General features: G+C 38.3%; 1 protein-coding gene across 4 annotated transcripts in view; it reads right to left on the bottom strand.

Annotated features, from left to right (window-relative positions):
• Positions 1-664: 664 nt before the first annotated feature.
• Positions 665-19361, bottom strand: part of LOC122824305 (phospholipid phosphatase-related protein type 5-like) — a 45535-nt gene continuing 26838 nt past the window's right edge. For 2 of the 4 annotated variants that reach the window (XM_044104742.1, XM_044104744.1), the window contains 3 exons: positions 11698-11874; positions 10377-10515; positions 665-4698 (listed from right to left, as the gene is read on the bottom strand). In XM_044104742.1, coding sequence (XP_043960677.1) covers positions 4679-4698; positions 10377-10515; positions 11698-11874 — 336 coding nt within the window. In that variant the 3' untranslated portion in view covers positions 665-4678. The remainder of the gene's footprint in view (positions 4699-10376; positions 10516-11697; positions 11875-19361) is intronic. The other 2 variants (XM_044104741.1, XM_044104743.1) reach the window with 1 other exon arrangement.

The raw sequence follows: 19361 nt of genomic DNA, 5'->3' as shown, positions 1-19361 counted from the left end.
CCATCTCCACCCCCCGTTGGCGCGTGTGTGTCCGCCGATTCTACCCCCCCGCCAACAAAAAAAGAAGTGTCCTCCTTTTCAGAAACCCAAATCTGGTGACCCTACACTTCTTCATCATGGCTGCTTCTCCTACAGTTTACAGCTGCCCAACCTATGGCAGTCTACTCATCATAAGCCTTCTATAACAGTACAGCGGCTTTTTAACCCGCCATCTTTATCCTTATCCCTTTTCCTTTTTTTGTTTTGCGCCCCGGACAGCTTTTTTGCACTGCCGCTCCATCTTGTTGCCACTAAATAAACATGATATTTTCGACTAACGTTAGTCCCAGGCATCGCTAAATCATTACACATAAAGTTAACCTCAAAACCTGGACTTACGGATGAATTATACGGCCGAGATAACGAATATAAGTTTGCTAAAAAACAGTGGGACTTACCGTGACAAAACTTAGCTGCAGCAACCGCCGTATTGTTGACAGTTTGGAGCTTCTTTCAAACACGTCGTCACTCGTCAGTGTCCAATGCGCATGTGCGTTCAACGAGAGCTGCCGAATGATGCCGAGTTTTTTGCTGGTTATGCAGATGCGTTTTGCTCACTCATAACTCCAAGTTCGGGTTACTTGCTGCTGATGAGTTTGATTACTTGCCTCAGTAGAAAGTTGTCTTTGCTAAGTTTAAGTTAGTATAGTCAACAGAATAAGCTGGAATGAGTTCAGGTCACTTTTCTTTTTGAGTACACTTTACTTTTACATTTTACCGTGTATTTAGCATGTGATTTACATGTCATGTATGGATATAAATATAGAAAACAATATGTTAGTGTTGTCTTTAAAAAGTGACACAGGACAAGTTTTGGAGGATTTAAATATTTTTTATTCAAAGTTTCTGATAGATACTTTTCTGCAGTGTAAAAGGTCACAAGTTAAACTGAACACAGACAAATAAGAAAATGAAATGGAAAAACACAATTAAATATGTCAGCAAAGGAGCAGCCACACCTGTGACAAAAGGAAATAAATATTTTATATATTATATATCTTATACAGCACAAGGATTGTGGGAAATAGTAGAAACCAAGTCAATAAAATGTAAGGATCTAGTAGAGCAACAGGAATAGAATAAAACTCAGTAAAAGTTCTCACTAAACATGACAATCAATATTCACACAACAAAGTATGAAACATATCTGTGAGTGTGATCAACATGAACTGACGTGAGGAAAACAATAACAGTTTCCACCAGAAGAAACAGTCACACAGTGCACAGTCTTAGGAAAATAGACAGCAGTAATGTGTTAACATAAACATCTTTACAATTTTTTTTTTAATTGAACAAGAATATTATTGACTTTTAGGATATACTTTATGTTTGATCAGCTTTACTAACTGAGTCAGGTGATGGAGTATGATGTTCGTTTCAACATGATCAGCAGTGAGAGCTCCTGCTGTTGGCATGCCACTGCCTGCACTCCGACCACAATTGCTTCAGTCGTCCGTACAAAAATAGACATCTGAGTGTGTGTGTTGGGGGGTTATCGCTTTTCATTCCTTCCTATCCTCTGATGAAAGACTGCTACTGCTACAACATGACACAGAGGATGAATGGAAGTGAAAACACGACACAGAGAAGTAAAATTTGACATTAGCTTTCCTGCAGTGTCTGGGTGTGTCTGTCCAGCCTGCTCTACATCCAGCCTCCACTCACAGAAGCAGCTGGATGGATAGTTGGGTTTTCCTTCAGTCACTGGTTTGGTCTCAAAGTCCTGAGAATAATTGTCTCTTTTATCATGTCCTCCACAAATTAATACATTACATAACTCATTCAACAGAAAAAGAGTATAAAATAAAACATATTTAATTAACATAAGTTAATTTACATTATGGACCACTAACATCAACATCAGATTGTTTTCTTTTTTTTATTGTGTAATAAATTTCATTTTATTTGGACTGTTGAGGTTTTTTCATCAAGCTTTCAAAACATAAAGAAAACCACTTTTTATCTTCTCAATGTTCGCCTTCCTGCACCATATGACATTGTATTTGAACCCAACAGGTTTCCTTCCAGATAAAAAAAAATAAAAATCTACCAAACCAAAACATCTGCTGTTTTTAAGGTATGAACAAGTCAAACTTTCAGCATAACAAAGGTGATTGCCATCGCTAACACATTAGGTCAAGAGGCGATTGAAAACAAAGCCATCATTATTTCATTATTTCATCAAGTCGTGACGTTAGGTGTTGAAACGAAGTCTCACTCAAGATAATAAAAACTATATTGGTTTATTGATATTATATTTCAGACTCTCATGGATCCATTTTGTTCTTTTTAAAACTTTTGTGAGGAGAGCAAACACACACACAGTGACAGCAGTCCGAAACACAAACCTTTTCAGTTTCCTCCTTAGTTATGGATTACTGGCCATAAGAATTTAGGTTTTATCAAAAAATAATAATAGCAGGCAGAAGGTTGCCTTATGAGCAATGATCTGTAAAGACTGCATATCAATCTTATGTCAATGTGTAAATAGCTGTTAAAGGCTTTTAAAATGGCTGTATAACCATTCCCAGAATAGTGCTGCTCATTGAGTGAGTTGCTTATGAACAATTACTTTTTCACAAATTCTTAGCAAACAAACCAGCTTACAAGATTTGTTTATCTTGACAGGTCAGCAGGAATCCTGCTGTTTGTAGGAGGAATGTTCCAGGAACTGAACCGAACGGCGTGTTTCAAATCTGAACACATGCAGAAAGTTTATATGTGGAAATAAAAGCACAAAGCAACGTTCTATAATCCACCTTTAAAATGTGACTTTAAAAAGCAGAATAGATGACTCTGCTCTCACTTGAAACAAGTCAATCTGAATGTAAACACAACTAGTATTGGAGAAAATCGGCCGACGTCCAGCCAGCCGCCAGCGGTGTCCAATCTGTGTCCAGTGTTGGCAGACTGGATTGTCTTTATATCAAAGCCCCTCCAAAGTCATTTAAGTGTTTTATTCTAAAAAATTGGCAGGATCTTATTAAAAACAAATTATAATTTAAAAAAAAGATTTATTAATTTTTGTTGATTGAAGTGTACCAACAACATCATAACTGACAGGCTAAAACCCAATTATGTACCAAACCAAGCCTTTTGATGAACCAATACAGCCCAGGTTATTTGAGCAGTGAGGGGGAATTTATAAAACATGAAGGCTGAGAAATCCTTAAGCAGTGTGTGTTGTTTTTAATGTGATTCCAATTTGAATATTGTGGGTGAATTTAGATCAGCTGTGAGTAATTCACAGTTCTCTGCTGCATCATGATCAGGTATGTTACTGATATGTCATTTTGAATAGTTTATTTTTATATATAAAAGAAAAAAAAATCTACTGACCTAGTGAGGGGAATCTAAAATGTTCCCCTATCTTAAACTAATGTTTGTATTTTTCTTTAAAATGCTGGAAGGTTGAATGTGTTATTTTAATACTTCATCTCTAATATAATTTTTTTTATAAATGTAACCTCTCTCTTTTATGTAAACAGACCCCAGGAAAAATATCTGGTGGAGCATGCTGCTGATGGTGATCTCAAAAACACATAAATACACGGAGGACAAATGAATATTTTCACTGGAGAAACAGAAGGATTTGTCCTGTTGGATGTGCTGTTCCTGACTGAAACAACAGGATGAACTGAAGGAACGACAAGATGATTGTCTTGTGCGGCTGATAAAGTTCTTAACAGTTTTGTTACAATACAGACCCAGCATTTAGTGTACACATTATCCATTCATACCCGCAAATATTTGCTGTTTTCAATGGATCTTTTTGACTTTGAAGTTTCTAAATCCTTCTGGTTTTGGTTCTAAAGTCCTTAATAAAACTGAAGTAAGTGATTCACAGCAGTAAAAACCTTTCTCTAACTTCAGTCATTCACAGCAGAGGTGTTGTCCTGTGAAAGACAACTTCTGTTAAATTTGTATTGTTTTCGGACATTAAACTTTTTACATACATTTGGTTTCTTTTTCAGGTCTGAGTTTAATACGTTTACCAAGAGTGTAAAAATCCCATCTGTCAATTTGCTGTTCAGATAAATTTTTTTTTGCTGTCATGTCAGCAACTCAAACAGAAAGTGTAAACTGTGCTATTAGTTTGGCATAAAGCAGAACTGATCCGGTCTTTACCAGCTCATATGGAAAATGTGCTAATATTGCACATTTAAAAAGACGTTTTATTTTTTCTTTTAACATATAAAACTCTCAAAATTTAAAATGGGAGTGCTTTTCTATGCTATGACTGTTTTGCAACAACACTGTTTTACTCTATGTGAACATGTTCAATTCTTCTGTTTGTTGAAGCCTTTAGAACTAAAATTCCCTATTTGGGAGGAAAGAGTCTGATAAAAACTCAGAATAAGTGCATAGATGGAGGATAGCAGAAGCAGCCTGTCACACCGAGTTACTGACTCAACATTTTTTGCCCCTTTTGAGTTCAGTAAACTGTGGATGACAATAGGAGCCTGATAGAGACAACATAGATCAACAACATACAGACAAACACACGCCCACACGTACACGCCCACACACACGCACACACAGTATGGTTTACTGCTGCACTCCGGCTAATAAGACTGGACGGTAAAGAGTGTGGATGTCCAATGGGTCTGCCATACAGCTGATTCCACATCATGTGACCTCAGCGAAGGCGATGTGATTCTAGAAAACAGGTAGAAGAGCAAAATCAATATTTGAAAGAAAGAGTTACCCTTTAAATCAGAGTTTGAAGGAAAACTCAGTTTTCAGTCTACACATCACTGAAGTCTGTTCTCAACGGCACCAAACTTAGACATACAGAGGGAAAAGGAATGCAATGCCAAACAGCAATAAGAGGGAAACATGTCAAAAAATTTCAAAGTTGATAAAATAGATTTTTATTCAAAGAGTTTTAATAGGAAATTCTTTCCACAGCACACCAAGTTCAAAACTCGAGAAATTTATTTGAAGATAGCAACGTCCTTGCACAGAAACACTTCAATGCCAGACATGCAGCAGAAAAGAGTTTAACCATCTCCAACGTAGTTTTTGGCTGTGGGGCCTGAGTAAAGAGGCAGGAAATGTGCCGGCCCTTAGAGAGAATTCCCAATATTACCAGTAAATGAAAACTCTTTGAGACAGCATTTGAATGACACCTAAGCAAGCAAGATGATTCCTAGCTACTTACAACACACATCCAACAAGGTTCAGCAGGTTCAACCACAGAAAGCTTTTTAAGAGAAGTTTGGTGGTCTGCTTGAACAAGGACATGATGTCCAGATTGAGAAGTCTTTCAGCACTCCCTCTACAACCTGACAATAGTCTCAATTCAACCCCTCAAAGCAAGCAAAGCCTGGAATGAGGCCCACCTGCTCTAAGTTGTCAAACAGATTGGTCAAATAAAAGTTTTTCACTATAACCTCAAAATGTCTCCCTGTCCTGAGGTTTAGCCCAACCACAAAGTCACAGTTCTTCTGACCACTCGGTATCTGTCTCCTGTTCAAAGTCCCTGGGAGCAGCCAATCCCCGGAGGCCTTCTTCTTCAGCTTCCTTCCTCCAGGAAAGTAAAGAATTTCTCCTGAAGTTCTTGAACTTGCATATATTTCTCTGTAGCTCCAGGACGCGTTCAGGACAGAAATCCTCCAGGGGGAGTGAGATGAAGATCTAAAGAAAAGGTTCCTCTACCACGATTCCCAATAAACCCTCACCAGTCCATAGGGTGTAGTTTGTTTCTTCAGCAGCCACTTCCAGCAGATACATGTCATTGTCTGGTGACCGGCTGATAGTTCCGCCATGCTCTTCCTCTTAATATCATAACCCTGAATGTCTGATAAGCAACAGCGACTATCAGCGTGGTCATGGACCTCAGGCCCAAAGTCCCCTGGAACCCAGGACATTTTTAAACCACTTTGTGCACATAGGAAAAATCCAGGAACAACCACTGAGAGGCCACTCCTCTGAAACAATCCCATTACGGTAACACCATTGTTGCAGATTAAAGGGCCTCAACAGCACAACAGAAGCCCTACTTGGCAACCCTTCCAGAACACATTCAGACAGCCTAATCTGAACAACTTCTGCACACAAGCACAGGCAACATTCAGTAGCTTTTCTTAAGAACTCAGAGGAGCAAAAAGCAATTCTCTGGCTTAGTGGGGAAAGTGACAGCAGTGAGGCACTGAGTGTGTTCCTCACACCCTTTAAAAGTTCTCTTGTAATGGGTGTCAGTCTTTCATTGCTTCACTCTTTGGAGTACAGCAAAAACAAAAATGAGCGGTGCTCCTGGATTGTTTGCCTTGTGGATGCCAGCCAACAGCATGCCTTCCCCACTTGACATCATGTTCTCCTCATGTGTCCTTGCTGGTTATGGTTTGTGTTCTGCCCTGGTTCCCTCAGGTCTTTGTAAATTTTATTCTTTATGTTCAATTAATGTCTTCACATACTCCACACCCCTGCTGTTCTGCATTTGGGTCCAACCATCACTCACCAATCATGACATCCTAGATTGCATTCCACAGCCCACCTCCTTTTTTGCCCTTATCTTTTGCCATTTTTATATAAAATGTTTTTTAAACCCCCTCGTCACATTTGTTTTTATTTTTTGCAGGAGTTCCTTGTTTATGTAAATTTAGCAGTAGTTTAAAATTCCATTTTCTTTCCATATATTTATTGTTTTGTGTAGAAAGAAATTTGTGGGCTGACCGTTCATAATAAATGGACCTCTGACTGTTTGAAAAGTGTCTTCATGACCTTCAGTATTTATATTTGAGTTCCCTGTTTTAACATGTTCATACTAGATGACTTAAGGGTTCCTCATGCCGTGGCATTTTGTTCACTGTGGCCTGTTTAGCTCTCAGTTATCTTTAGGCTCTGCTATTTTTAGATCATGCAATTTTCCTCCAAGCCCCTCATAGCCGACGTAAGCGTGAAATGTTCTGCTCCTTGTCAGGCCACTGAGGACACACTCTGCAGGAAAACAGTCATCAGATATATGCTGTATATTTGATACATGCTAAAGTTTAATTTTCCTTTGGAGTAAAAAAACAAGATGAGAAAAGTCAGCTGTAAATCCAGAGATCCTCCAAATACATCTAGATATTTAAAGATGATGAATAGATCACTAAGATTCAAGGAAACAGTAGAAAAACTAACCAAGAGAGTAAAGTCTGATCTGACAGTTGTAATCATCCATCCATTATCCAACATGCACAGAAGTCAGATATTGCTAAAGTTAATAGCTTTAAAATTTTATTTTTCATATTTGTGGTTTAATATTTAATATGACTCTATATGGTAATATAGAGTATTCTTGCACCTTGTTTCCAGCGCAACATTATAAACCATTTATAATTAGATAATCTGTGAACTGGAAGTGTGCATATATTCTAAGATGAAAACTAATGGTTCAAACAGTGTTTAGAGGACATAAATAAATAGTAGATTAGCTAGAGATGAAAAACTAAACATAGCTTTTTGAGTGATCTCAGTTTAGTTAGATCACAGGTCAAATCTGATGCTGTGGCAGCTTTACACAAGTGATTCTGCAGCTTTCTATCACTACAAGTGATAAATAGCTCGTGAAATTATTTTACTTTTAAATAATTTAGAAATATATTTTCTAAGTCGGGAAAAGTCCCACTGGGCCACAGACCAAAGATGTGGAATAATGAAAAAGGTTTAGTCTGACAGTAAATGTGAGCTCTTGTGTTTGTTTTTATCATACTGTGGTCAGACTGGATGAATCTGCCTCTGATTCTAGACCTATGTTAATTTTTACAGGAAACACTGATGTTTTTGAAAGATTTTCTTCCTCTATTCATGTAAGATGAAGCATCTCATTAGCCCTGTTCTTTTATCTATGCCTGCTGAGTTTCTGGATTCTTACAGACGCATTTACATCTAAACCCTAGCAGGTGCTCACTATGGGACATTTTGTCTTTGTGTTTGGTGTGGAACTCAGGGGAAAACACAAGTAGGACTACTCAGATTTTTATGAAAATAAAATGAAGTGAATTATAAGATATTCAAAACACTGCACTAGTAGCAGTGTGTCAAAGTAAAATGAGAATGGTTCCTGATGCTTAGTTCCTTCATCTGATTCAACTTTGCATCGAAGAAATATCTGGTTTGAAACATTTGGTTTATAAACAGCTTGTTACCGACTGTTTACCTTTCTTCTAACATACAGACTTTATAAAGGCCAGTTAAACTGGTTAACCACTGAAAATATGGCATATATGTTATAGTAAAACTTTGTTTTATTTAAATCAATCGAGCAATCAAACAATTTTATCTATGAAGCACCCTTCATGTTGGAGGCAGCTCGCTAGAAACACATAATAAATGGTATTTCTGAACTGGGATTGAACCGTCCAGGGTCACAGTTTGTAGGTGCAAATACCAGAGCTGTGAATTAAACTGAAACCTCTTTGTCAGAGGGCTGGTGTATCCCAGGGTTGGTGTACGTTTTTTTTAAATATTAAAAGCAATGTACTTTCTTCTTTTTCTACTTTCCTGGACTACCCAGTGGAGTCATTGCTAATTTTCTTTGCTTAATTTCTTAAAATAATAATCAAAATGCCTTTTGATTTGTTCATCTTAGGTCAGATTTATTTATTTCCTTAACATGTACAGTATGTCACTTATAGTTTTGCTTAACATTGTTTCCCGGACAAGTCATCTTCTGGGATTTCCTGCTTTCATATCCAGTAGGTTCTCTGGATTTTTAGATTTTTCTGTATGAGAGTTGCTTTTAAAGTCTTCTCTAGAGGTGTAAAAATTTGATTTCCAAACTATTTGTAGCAAACTTTTTTTCTACTGGGATCACATAGTAGACCAGAGTCTGATCAAATACAACACAACCAAAATGTGTTAGTCTGCTCAGTCTGTAGATATTTCTAAAGAGAAGAGAGGCAAAAAAAGGATGCCAGTGGAGAAGTGATGTGACTCCTCCCCTTAGCCAATCAGTGACTTGCAATCTTCTGATGTCATGTTTTCAGTCCGACTTAGTCAGCTCGAAACTCTACAATTTTAACAAGTAAAAATCTGAAATTTGTTGCCTAAATGATTGTTAATCAGGTAACAAATGTAAAAACTTAACTGTCTTAATGTTAATTTCTGATCTACTTTTAATGAACACAAACAATGGAAAACATGTAGCAGCAGAGCAGAAACATAGCTCCACCCAGAGGAGGAAGAAAAACACATCATCATAATCATCATCATCAACCTCATCATTATGATCATAACAGCAAACTTTCAGCCAGAGGAACCACCCAGCAAACTTCATGGCAGGTTTTACTTTGAGAATTTATAACAAGTGGAGAACAGAGTGACTCCCACTCAACACGACCAAAACTAAACCACAGGCGGCCTGGAAGCAAAGACCTGGGTTTTCTTCTCCAGTTGCATGTTTTTAATAGATTCACTGCATTAATCATGCCAGCTGTTGGTGGTCAGAAAGTTATCTAAGACCTGTGTGGTAGCAGGGGCCGCATGAATCACAAGGGCAATCATTAAAATATTCAAATATGACTTTTTGGGGCACTATGGAGCACAGAATCAAGATGGCAGTTTAAAGTGGATGATCCATGTAACCTGCATTAAAACTCTGAAAAAACTGAATTATAAACTGAATTGGAAAATGACAAAATCATTTGTCATTGATTTAGTGAGAGGACTGTGATTTCTCACTGAATATTCACATTGAAAATGTTATCATAAGCTGTTCCAGTGACCGTTTCAAGCAAGATGGCTACAGAAAATGGCTCCAGTAAATTGGTTACTTTTAGGGTACAAGAGTTCAATACAGTACAGATCAAAGTTCAATGCTTCAGTGAGATGGAAAGGATTTAAAGTTGGTTTATCTTTAGTGGTTGATCAACCAACCACTAAAGGTAAACCTCTGGTTCACACCAACCTCTGGTGGCTGGTTAATGGGGGTAACCAAGCAGCAGAAGCAAATACAGACAATAGGAAAGAGGAGGAAGCAGATTTGTCTAGAGATCATCTTCCAAACCAAATCAAAGCTCTTTTGCCTTTTATTTCTGAGGTGCTGAAACCAGCTGAGGCCCCGGAGCCAGCGCAGGAAAACATGGAGGCATTCCTTAATATAGCAAGACTCCTCATCTTCGTCATCTGTCTCCTGCAGTAGCAACGTGCATTTGAGGCATCACAAAGAGAAAAATCCACATGTTCCCAAAATGACAAATAATCTCTGCAAATTGTCTTCAAATGTGCTTCATGTTTCGCTAATTAATTTAAACATTTAAATAAAAAAGCATCTAGATCTCCTTCCTGATATCCTTATAGGATGAAAGAGGAAGTTCAATTCTGCCAAACCTGATGTGTGAAATGCTCACCAACCTGGGAAGCGATGTACTTCTCCAGAGGACTGTCCAGGTGGCCCATGTTCAGCATGGCCGCGTTGGGCTGCAGCTCAGCAGGAGAGTCGTCATTCAGCAGCAGCTTGCCTTTGAAGTTATGAACGACACACACCACCTGCAGAAACAACAATGGTACAATGATTAACAAAAACACAGCAGAAAAGCAAAGGGCACTCTGAGCCGGCTGCGTCCTCATGGTGCTACTGTTGGGAGGAGTGGAGCTCCTCCCGGGTTAGGGAAAAAATGTCTATGAGGTTCAAGCTACAATTTCCACTTGGAAACGTAGGTGCAGACACCATGAAGCTGCTGATTCAGAGGTTTCACTTTGCTACAGCACAGAGTAGGAGTAAAGGTTATGTTCTATGGATGACATATGTCATAGAAAAACAGTATCTTCAGTCAGGGCTTTTTCAGAGTTGCTGTAATACAGACTGCTACCGGAGACCCTTCCTGCCCACAGCCATCTCAACACCAGCTCTGAGGAAAACTGGATCATGAGATGCAACAACATTTAATTTTCTTTTGTGATCATTAAAGTACTTATGTTTACTTGTTTGTATTTATTCAAGGTAATTTTGTCTGATATTAAGAATAGAGCTATCAAAGATATTAAGAATTATAAATAATCTCCCTAATAAAATCTTTTTTTTACCTATATCAATGACAGGGGGAGTCCTTTTTCACAGTACTACAAATATTAAAGTATTTGGTTAACTTGACTAACTGTCTGTGACAGGAATTACTGTCCCGCATGTCTGAGATGTGTCTCTGTTCCAGATCAGCTAATTGAAATGATTGCATGGCCTCCTCTGCAGCCATTCAGAGCTGCAGAAGCCTGTTAATCAACCAGTAATTCAAGTTAGGTGTGTGGCAGAAAGGAAACACCAAAAACCTGCAGTCTATGAGGACCAGAACTGAGAAATACTGATCTATGAGGATTAAAATATGAATAATGACAAAGCTGAACCACAGTCCCATCTCCTCACAACCCATATTCTGGTCCTCTAATAATAACATTAAGAAACACTTCGCTGGTTCTGGTGTTGTGTGGAGACAATGGATTGTCTCCTCTCCCCCATCCACTGTCAGGATGATGAGGACAGTTTCTTTTCTGCTGGGAAGACAGGAACTCAACAGAATGACTGTGTTTCTGTATCCTAGTACAATGACTTACTGTTCTGTGTCATATTTCTAAAACAACACTGTGAAGGTTGGACTATTCAAATGGTGCCAGGACAGGACTTTGCTTCTCCTAAACAGAAATGTTTCCATAGTGACAAAAATGTGTGATTCTCACCAGGAAGGTGGCAATGGCCATGCCAATGATAAAACCTGCGATGACATCCGACCAGTGGTTGCGGTATTCCGCCACACGGTTCAGACCAGTGAGGAAGGCGAGACACATGAACCCCAGAGACATGACGGGCTTGGCCAGGCGCGTCCCCTTGGCCTGGACTGTGCAGGTCACATACATCTACCAGGAGAAACACATGACTGGGTGAGATGACAGCCCTATTCAGATGATTCTGTTTATGATCTCAGCCGTTAGTGCATCAAAACCACCAATTCAACATCCGGAGGCTCGGGGGAGTAAAGTTAGATTCTGGTTAGGCAGTTAGAAGGACAGGCCGCTGTGACATGACTGTGGGAGCTCAAGGTGCTACTGGTCAGGTGGAAATGTAGGTTTTGTTGTTGTGGATTGTTGTGTTAGTGACATGGATACACAGATAAACATGACTATTATATGTGAAATGTTAATAGGAGTAGTTTGTTGGAGGTAGTAGAGTTGGCTGTGACAAGGCCCCGCCCCTCACCCTCACCTGGAAATTGTTAAGACCTTTCACCAGACCAGAAGTAGAGAAAAAACTGATAAAGAACCTAAAATTAAAAGGTGAAAGAAGAGCTGAAATCTGCAAAACTGAGGTTAGGAGATAAATTCAAGAAGAAAGTTAAACCAAGAGCAAACATTCTAAAGAGTCTAATAAAAACTCACACAAAGGAGAAGAAAATATAAAATATCCTGACCAACTTAAAAAGAAACAGAAACCATACAACATGGTGGCTTCATTGCAGCTGAATTATACTTAGAACATGTTAAGTTATGAATCTGTGCAGTTGTTAGATGCAGCGATTTTACACACTTCCAAGTCTCAAAGCCCTCTGTCATCACTGAGGCAGATTCAGAATTAGAGCTTTTTCTTGAACAAAACTGTGAAACTATGGCACACATGCATGTTAATAACAAGTCTGGCCTTGATTTAGTGCCAGTAGGGTTAAAACTCCAGAGAGAAAGTGAGGCAGGGAGACACATATGGTGTGTCTTTGGCTCTAATGACTTATCTCTTGTATTGAAGCAGTAGATAGCCTCTAAGGATATAGTTTATAATTTGTGATTTGAGCTCAACATTTCCTTCAAGATTTAAATCATCTCTATTTTTTCTTTCCTAACCCCTTCATCCTGTTATTTTTATTCAGATTGATCCATACAGGCAGACAGACGTGGCTTGTCTGCCTGTATGGCAAACAAACTACTTACAGTGCCTGTTTGTCAGTTGTAAGCAGAAAATCAGCATAATTATTAGATACAGGCTCATCAGTCTGAGTGGAATTAATCAATATAATATGTTGTATAGTGAACCGCGTTAATTAAATTACTTTTCAGTAATAGTAGGCCTGTCACGATAACAAATTTTGCTGAGCGATTAATTGTCTCAAAAACTATTGCGATAAATGATAATATTGTTAGAAGACCTTTTTACACTGATTTAATGGAAATGACATAATAATGCATGTGATTTCCTACCAAAAATAGACACACTTGATTTTCAAAAGAACACTTAACACTGGAACTGATAAAATAAACAAAACAACCAAAAACAAAAATAAAATGGATTCTAAGTCTTCATTAACAAAAATGTACTTGAATAAAAACACTAAAGTGTAAATAAATACTGCATTCAACCAAAAAAGTGCAGATTATGAAGTCTGTATCCCATATTGCCTTCAGTAATTATTAGATGTAAATAGAGAAGATGGAACATCGACTACCTGATGCAATAGTTCACACTACACTTAGTTCACACCTACATTTTACCCTTACGACAATTGTTCTAAGATTGTCGCTTGTGATTTCATAACCGATCATCCTGCAGTGTGTGGTGTGTTACGGTAGATCTATTTCAGGGGTTTTCCCCACTGGGAGCGTTAACACAGCGTGTTGAATGTGACAGGTAGCCAATCAGTGCTTTTTGAGGGAAAATTACAGAGGGGAATCCCAAACAGCTGACACTTTGGAGCAACCTGAAGTCCAGCAAACACTGGAGATGATAAGTGGAAACAACATTAATGTTTATAAAACATTTTGTGCGAAGAATACAGAAATGATGAGGGGAGGAGTTGGAGCTAAATTGCTACACAGTTGATGAACCCGGTAACGTTTCAGCTGTTCTTTGTTAACGTGACATAAATAGGTTCTAATGATTTTCATTCAGTCAGAACGTTACGCTGACACTAGAGCCACATGCACTGCAGGTAGATTGTAGTAAAGCATTGATTAATGCCTGGTTTTAAAATGAGTTATCTGGACTTGTAGCCATTATTTTGTGTCCATTGTTGGACACCACACTGCACGATGGAACCCGATGGAACCGTTATATCTAGGATTTCTGTCGGCTAATGTGTGATCTCTCAGGTTTTGAAAATGAGCCGACAATCGGCCGACAGCTCTAAGATGGTGTAGTGTGAACTGGACATTACACTGAGTGTAACCTTCTTGTTGGTTGTCACCTAATGTGTTATGAACAGAAACAATGTGACTCCGCACAACTGGTCCACAGCTGAAAAAAAACCAAAAGACGCAGTTAGCGTTGTGACCGGTTGTCAGCCATAAACACCAACTGGTGCTGCTCTCACCCATAGGGTCATATTTTTCCAGTCCAACCACGAGAAAACTTTATAAATTATATTTCTAAATATTAAATAATCTCTCAGTATTTTGTTAATTGTTGAACTAGAAAAATATGACCCTAAGTAAAAAAAATTAGCAAAGAGCTGCCTCTCTCGCACCTGGGGGAAGCCGAGAGAGCGCCTGAAGGACCCGTTGCGTGCAGTCACTCATCACACCACTAGGTGGCTCCAAACACATAAATTGAAAATCCCATTCCAAACACATATACACTATTATTATTATTATTTTGAGCAAAATTCACATACACACTTATACACACTTTTCTCTCTGTTACATGAGGAAATGAGGAAGGGAGGGTCAGTGGAGAGCAGTGGAGTTGAGCCTTTTTTCATTCAGTGTCATCAACAGAAAGAGAAAAAGGCCAGAAGAGATGATAATGCCGATAATTAAAATGACGTCGATAGTTTTAATTTATGGTATGATTAATTGATTTATCTTTTATCGGGACAGGCCTAAGTAATAGTAACATTTATTCAATACTGCTGTATATACACCAATCATAGGTTATGATTCCGTAATATTTGCATTATTACGGAATACATTCCAAACAAATGATAATCTAGAACGCAGATGTCATGGTAACAGTCCATGTTACTGTTAAGAAAAATGATTATTTCTAATGCTTTAAACAGTTAATTTTATGTCATGTGTAAAAGGTATCTTGAACATTCTATGTTGTATGAATTTATTTGTTTTAAACAGAAATTGTGTGAAGAATTTACAGTTAAATTACCCAGCAGGGTAAATGTCGAAGGTCAGGAACTAGATGCAGATCAAAGGAGATCTTTTAGTATTGTTATCAGGGCTCAGGAAGCCACGAAATTAGCATCTAGTGCAGGGCAGAAGCCGATTGGGTTCACAGAACATCAAAGGTTTTTTAGAACCACATCTGGCAGGGTTTAAACTAAAATGCAACATAGAATGTTGAGATCACTAACAGTTTTCTAAGTATTAATAGCAAGTTTATAATTAAAGTGCATTATCTAAGTTTAGAAGGGTGAATGCTGAATGTATTTGAAAATTGTACTGTCTATGATAATATCTGAACCAAATGGAAATTGTTTCAATGAAAATGTGTTGTTTAGTATTAGAAAACTGTTCAGGATTTTATGTGATAAAGCAAGGACTTAAATCTTTGGAAAATGCTGAATGCAGTAGACCAGAATTAGGTTTGTGAAGATAATCTTTCCTTAAACTAAATTACTTAATTTGGCCAGGAGGCACTCCGAATTTCACAGGTATCTGTTAGAGCCAGAAGACTAGGATGCAGCTGCTTGCTCCATTGTTCTTCTAGAGACCAAATGGCCTTTGATCTCTGGCGTGAAATTAAGGGAAGGTCTAAGTTCCTCTGAGTGTCCAGGGGAGCTCCTGGTTGGTCGAACCAGGGGTACGCCTTAATGAATACATTAACAAGGAGAGAAACGCCTCCACTATAAAGAGATTGAACACGATAATAATAATTGAGATCGCTGTTATTTTCTGCCGTTTTTTGGCATCAGCCTTCTCCAAAGACATGTCTTTGCTTTTTCTTTCTCTGTCTCTGTCTTTGTTTTAATTCTTTTGTCTCAGGTAATGAATGTATGTCTCTGTAACTCTGCAGTTTTCTTGTTAACTCATACGTTGCTTGTTGTGAGATTAAACGCTGTAACTCTGTGACGTCATCACGCATGTTGCTCCTGATTGGCACACACTCCTCGCTGGATGGACCCGGGAAATAGGAAGAAATAGAGAGCCAAGCTTTTTCCAAATTAAGCTAACTTAGTACTATTTCTTTCTTTAACATTACCTAAAGCAATCCAGTGACCCACTTCTTATCTCCTCTTTGAACTCTTCCATATTTTTCAAAAGCATATAGCTTAGTTTTTTTCCAGAAATGTCTGAATGAAAACATAAATAATAGATAATTACATCACTATGCTTACTACCAGCCCAAAAAGGAACAAATCTTTCAAGGTTTTGACTGACAAACTTGTAACCTAGTCTAAGTCAGAGCAGAATTCAGTCTGCCACTCCTTGATGATACTAACCATAACTACAGATTGAGAGATGTAAAACAGATAAACAATGCATGCAGAGATTATTTAACATATGTTCTTTGATAGGACATTCATACACTGTTAGAGCTCTGAAGCTATTGTTTTACATAATGCTGCCTTTAATGTGTTGCAACTGTAAACCTCTTGATGAAGTACTAATGTTTACAAGGTTCATTGGATGTTATACATTGTCATATCTGTTTACTACTTCGAATCATATAGTAGGATGCATACTGATCAAAAAAGCTCAAAATCCAAATCTGTTCTGAAATATTTATATATTTAAGGGTAATATTATAAGCACATTAATGTTGGCATATACAGCATCTATATATATATATATATATATATATATATATATATATATATATATATATATATATATATATATATATATATATATATATATATATATATATATATATATATATATATATATATATATAAAGTAGAATAAAATCATCTTCACCTCGGTCTTCACATATTGTATGTAGCGCACATCAGTGTGAGTCTCTGGGTGTCAAAGGGCAGCCAAAGCCTAAATCTTATTGGTCAGTTTGATTTTTCTGTCAGCTTTACAGTGTGCGCGGTTCTGGCGGGTCGTCGGTTTATTAGGGGTTTTTTTTGTGGTTTTGCGAACTTAAAAGCTGACGGGTCACCTGTTGGCTGACACCAGCAGATGTCAAAAAAAAAATGTCTGACAGATCGGAAGGTACAAAACTATCACTGCACCTGACCTGCAAGAGCACAACCAACTCTCCAACGCGCATCATGTGCGCGTCGCACAAAAGCCGCATAATCCTAAACCACGAAACAGCGCGCCCTTTTTTTTTTTTTGTTTGCTTTTTTACACAAACTATGCTAAATCATAAAGACATGGAATCAAAGCCTACCGTGAGATCCACGGAAAGAGGAGGATGTAGATTCCCCGGTTCAGGTGGTGTCAGAAGTCCAAAGGAGGAGGTGAAGCAACAATGTTTGCTTAATTGGGGAACGTTTCGACTAGATTAAATTGTTTAATCCAGTTTTAGCGCGACGCTCAGGAAGAGCGGCAGATGTCATCTATCAGCTCTCCAGTTCGGGAATCAAAAGAAGCTCATAAACAGGCGACCGCCAGAACATGGTAAAAGCTCGCCGGATCCAAACCGCTCTTAGAACTACCGGAGGTTCAAACTCTGCTCATTCATTTTTAGCTTATAGAAAAAACGCCAAGCTGCCAAATACAAAAAAGCAAACTGACCAATAAGATTTGAGCTTTGGTGTACGCAACCCCACAGAATCAGACGTGCGCTACACAAGATGTTTTGACGCAGAGGATCTTATTTTTTCTCCACAATTTTGTTAATTGTAAAGAGGGTTCGATGATAAAAATTTAAGAAATTATTCTTTTTTTTTTTACTTCAAGTAAAATCTGAAGGTAGGCAGAGTGTGTGCAGCCGTACAGCTACAAGCGCTGCTGCCCTCCGATAAAATCCTGCAGGCGACTGCGCAGTTCTGAACTTTTACTATAGAAAAGAGTTTTAGGCATAAAGCAATTTATTTAAAAAATTATAATTTACTTTTAAAAAATCTAAGTATAAACAAATGTTATTAATTCAACGTAAATAGATTAAATAAAATAATTTCTTTGGGAGTGCTCCCTAATGACAATGGCTATTTTTAGAACTTGCACCACCGGCGACTGACAAGGTCCCCTCGGTTCCCGCGGGCACCGTGTTGGTGACCCCTGACCTAGAGGGATCAGGAGAAAGCTGAGGCTGCAGCCTCTGTCACATGGCTATTAGGCTAGGAGGTTGTTTGCTCTTAGACTGTGAGCATGAGCTCCTACAATTGGTAAACAACAAGCTGAATGAATAAATGAACAGAACCAATAACCTAGCACTGTCAACCATTTCAAGTATCCAGCATGATGAGGTGTCTGCACTGAGGTTCTGCACAGTGCAGCATGAAATTCAAAAGCTTTAATGAGTTATTGCTGTGACATTTACAGCAATGCTGGTTTTGTAGCAGTGGTGCATATGTAAAGTATATGTTGAACCTAAAAAAAGGTTTAAATGCTTTTGAAGTTTGAGGTGAGGACAACAGTGCAGTAGTAGGATTAGTGAAGTGTAATAAACTTTTAATAAAACAAATTCCCTAACAACTGATATCTGTGCTGTTGGGACCAGGAATGTCTCTGCCTCCAGAGGATTCCCTTTGTGTTCTTGTTCCTGAGCTCTTCATCAAGGGGGCATTGACAAGTCTGCCTCTTTTTAAGCTTCCTGCTTTCTGACGAGGGGGCCGAGGACGTTGTGCCTCTATGTTAATTTCTTGTTTTTAGAATTTTCCAAAAGGGGGCCTAAGAAGTTCCTTTTCTGATTCCAGTTGCTGTTCCCTTAACGAGTGCCAAAAAGGTCAGCTGGTCTGCATCCAGAGAACTGTCTTCATCAAACTCCAGAGCCACAATGACAGCTTCGTCATTGCGTCATTAATCTATCACAAGTGATAGATAAAGGTCAGCAACCATTCAGCAGACCTTCAAACTCCATTAGTTGGTTCTTCTTCATGGGTGTCCGCAGCCTCCTAGATGTCCTCCAAAGCGCCTTAATCAGTTCATGCTCTTTAAGGGTCACAAGTGCTTCTTCGTGGGTTTCTGTGGCCTTCTGGCTTTGTCCACTGCTTCTTAGATCCTTGCATCAGTGGCATAAAACATAAACTATAAGGACTGTACTCCCCTATCCTCCCATACAACTATAACAAATGGACTATCCTCACACACACACACGCACACACACACCACAGACTATTTTTCTCACACACATATGCAATCTGTAAATCTTATCTGCCATTATTTATCTTGTATTATAAACCTACTAATACATATATATAATCCATTTCCTAACGTTCTTGTATATTCTGTATAATCTGTGCATATAGCTCCCATATTTATATTTATATTTAGTCTTGTACACCTGTAAA

This window comes from Gambusia affinis, linkage group LG21 (genome assembly GCF_019740435.1).
Source record: "Gambusia affinis linkage group LG21, SWU_Gaff_1.0, whole genome shotgun sequence".
Lineage (NCBI taxonomy): Eukaryota > Metazoa > Chordata > Actinopteri > Cyprinodontiformes > Poeciliidae > Gambusia > Gambusia affinis.
This window is presented reverse-complemented; position numbering and strand designations above follow the sequence as displayed.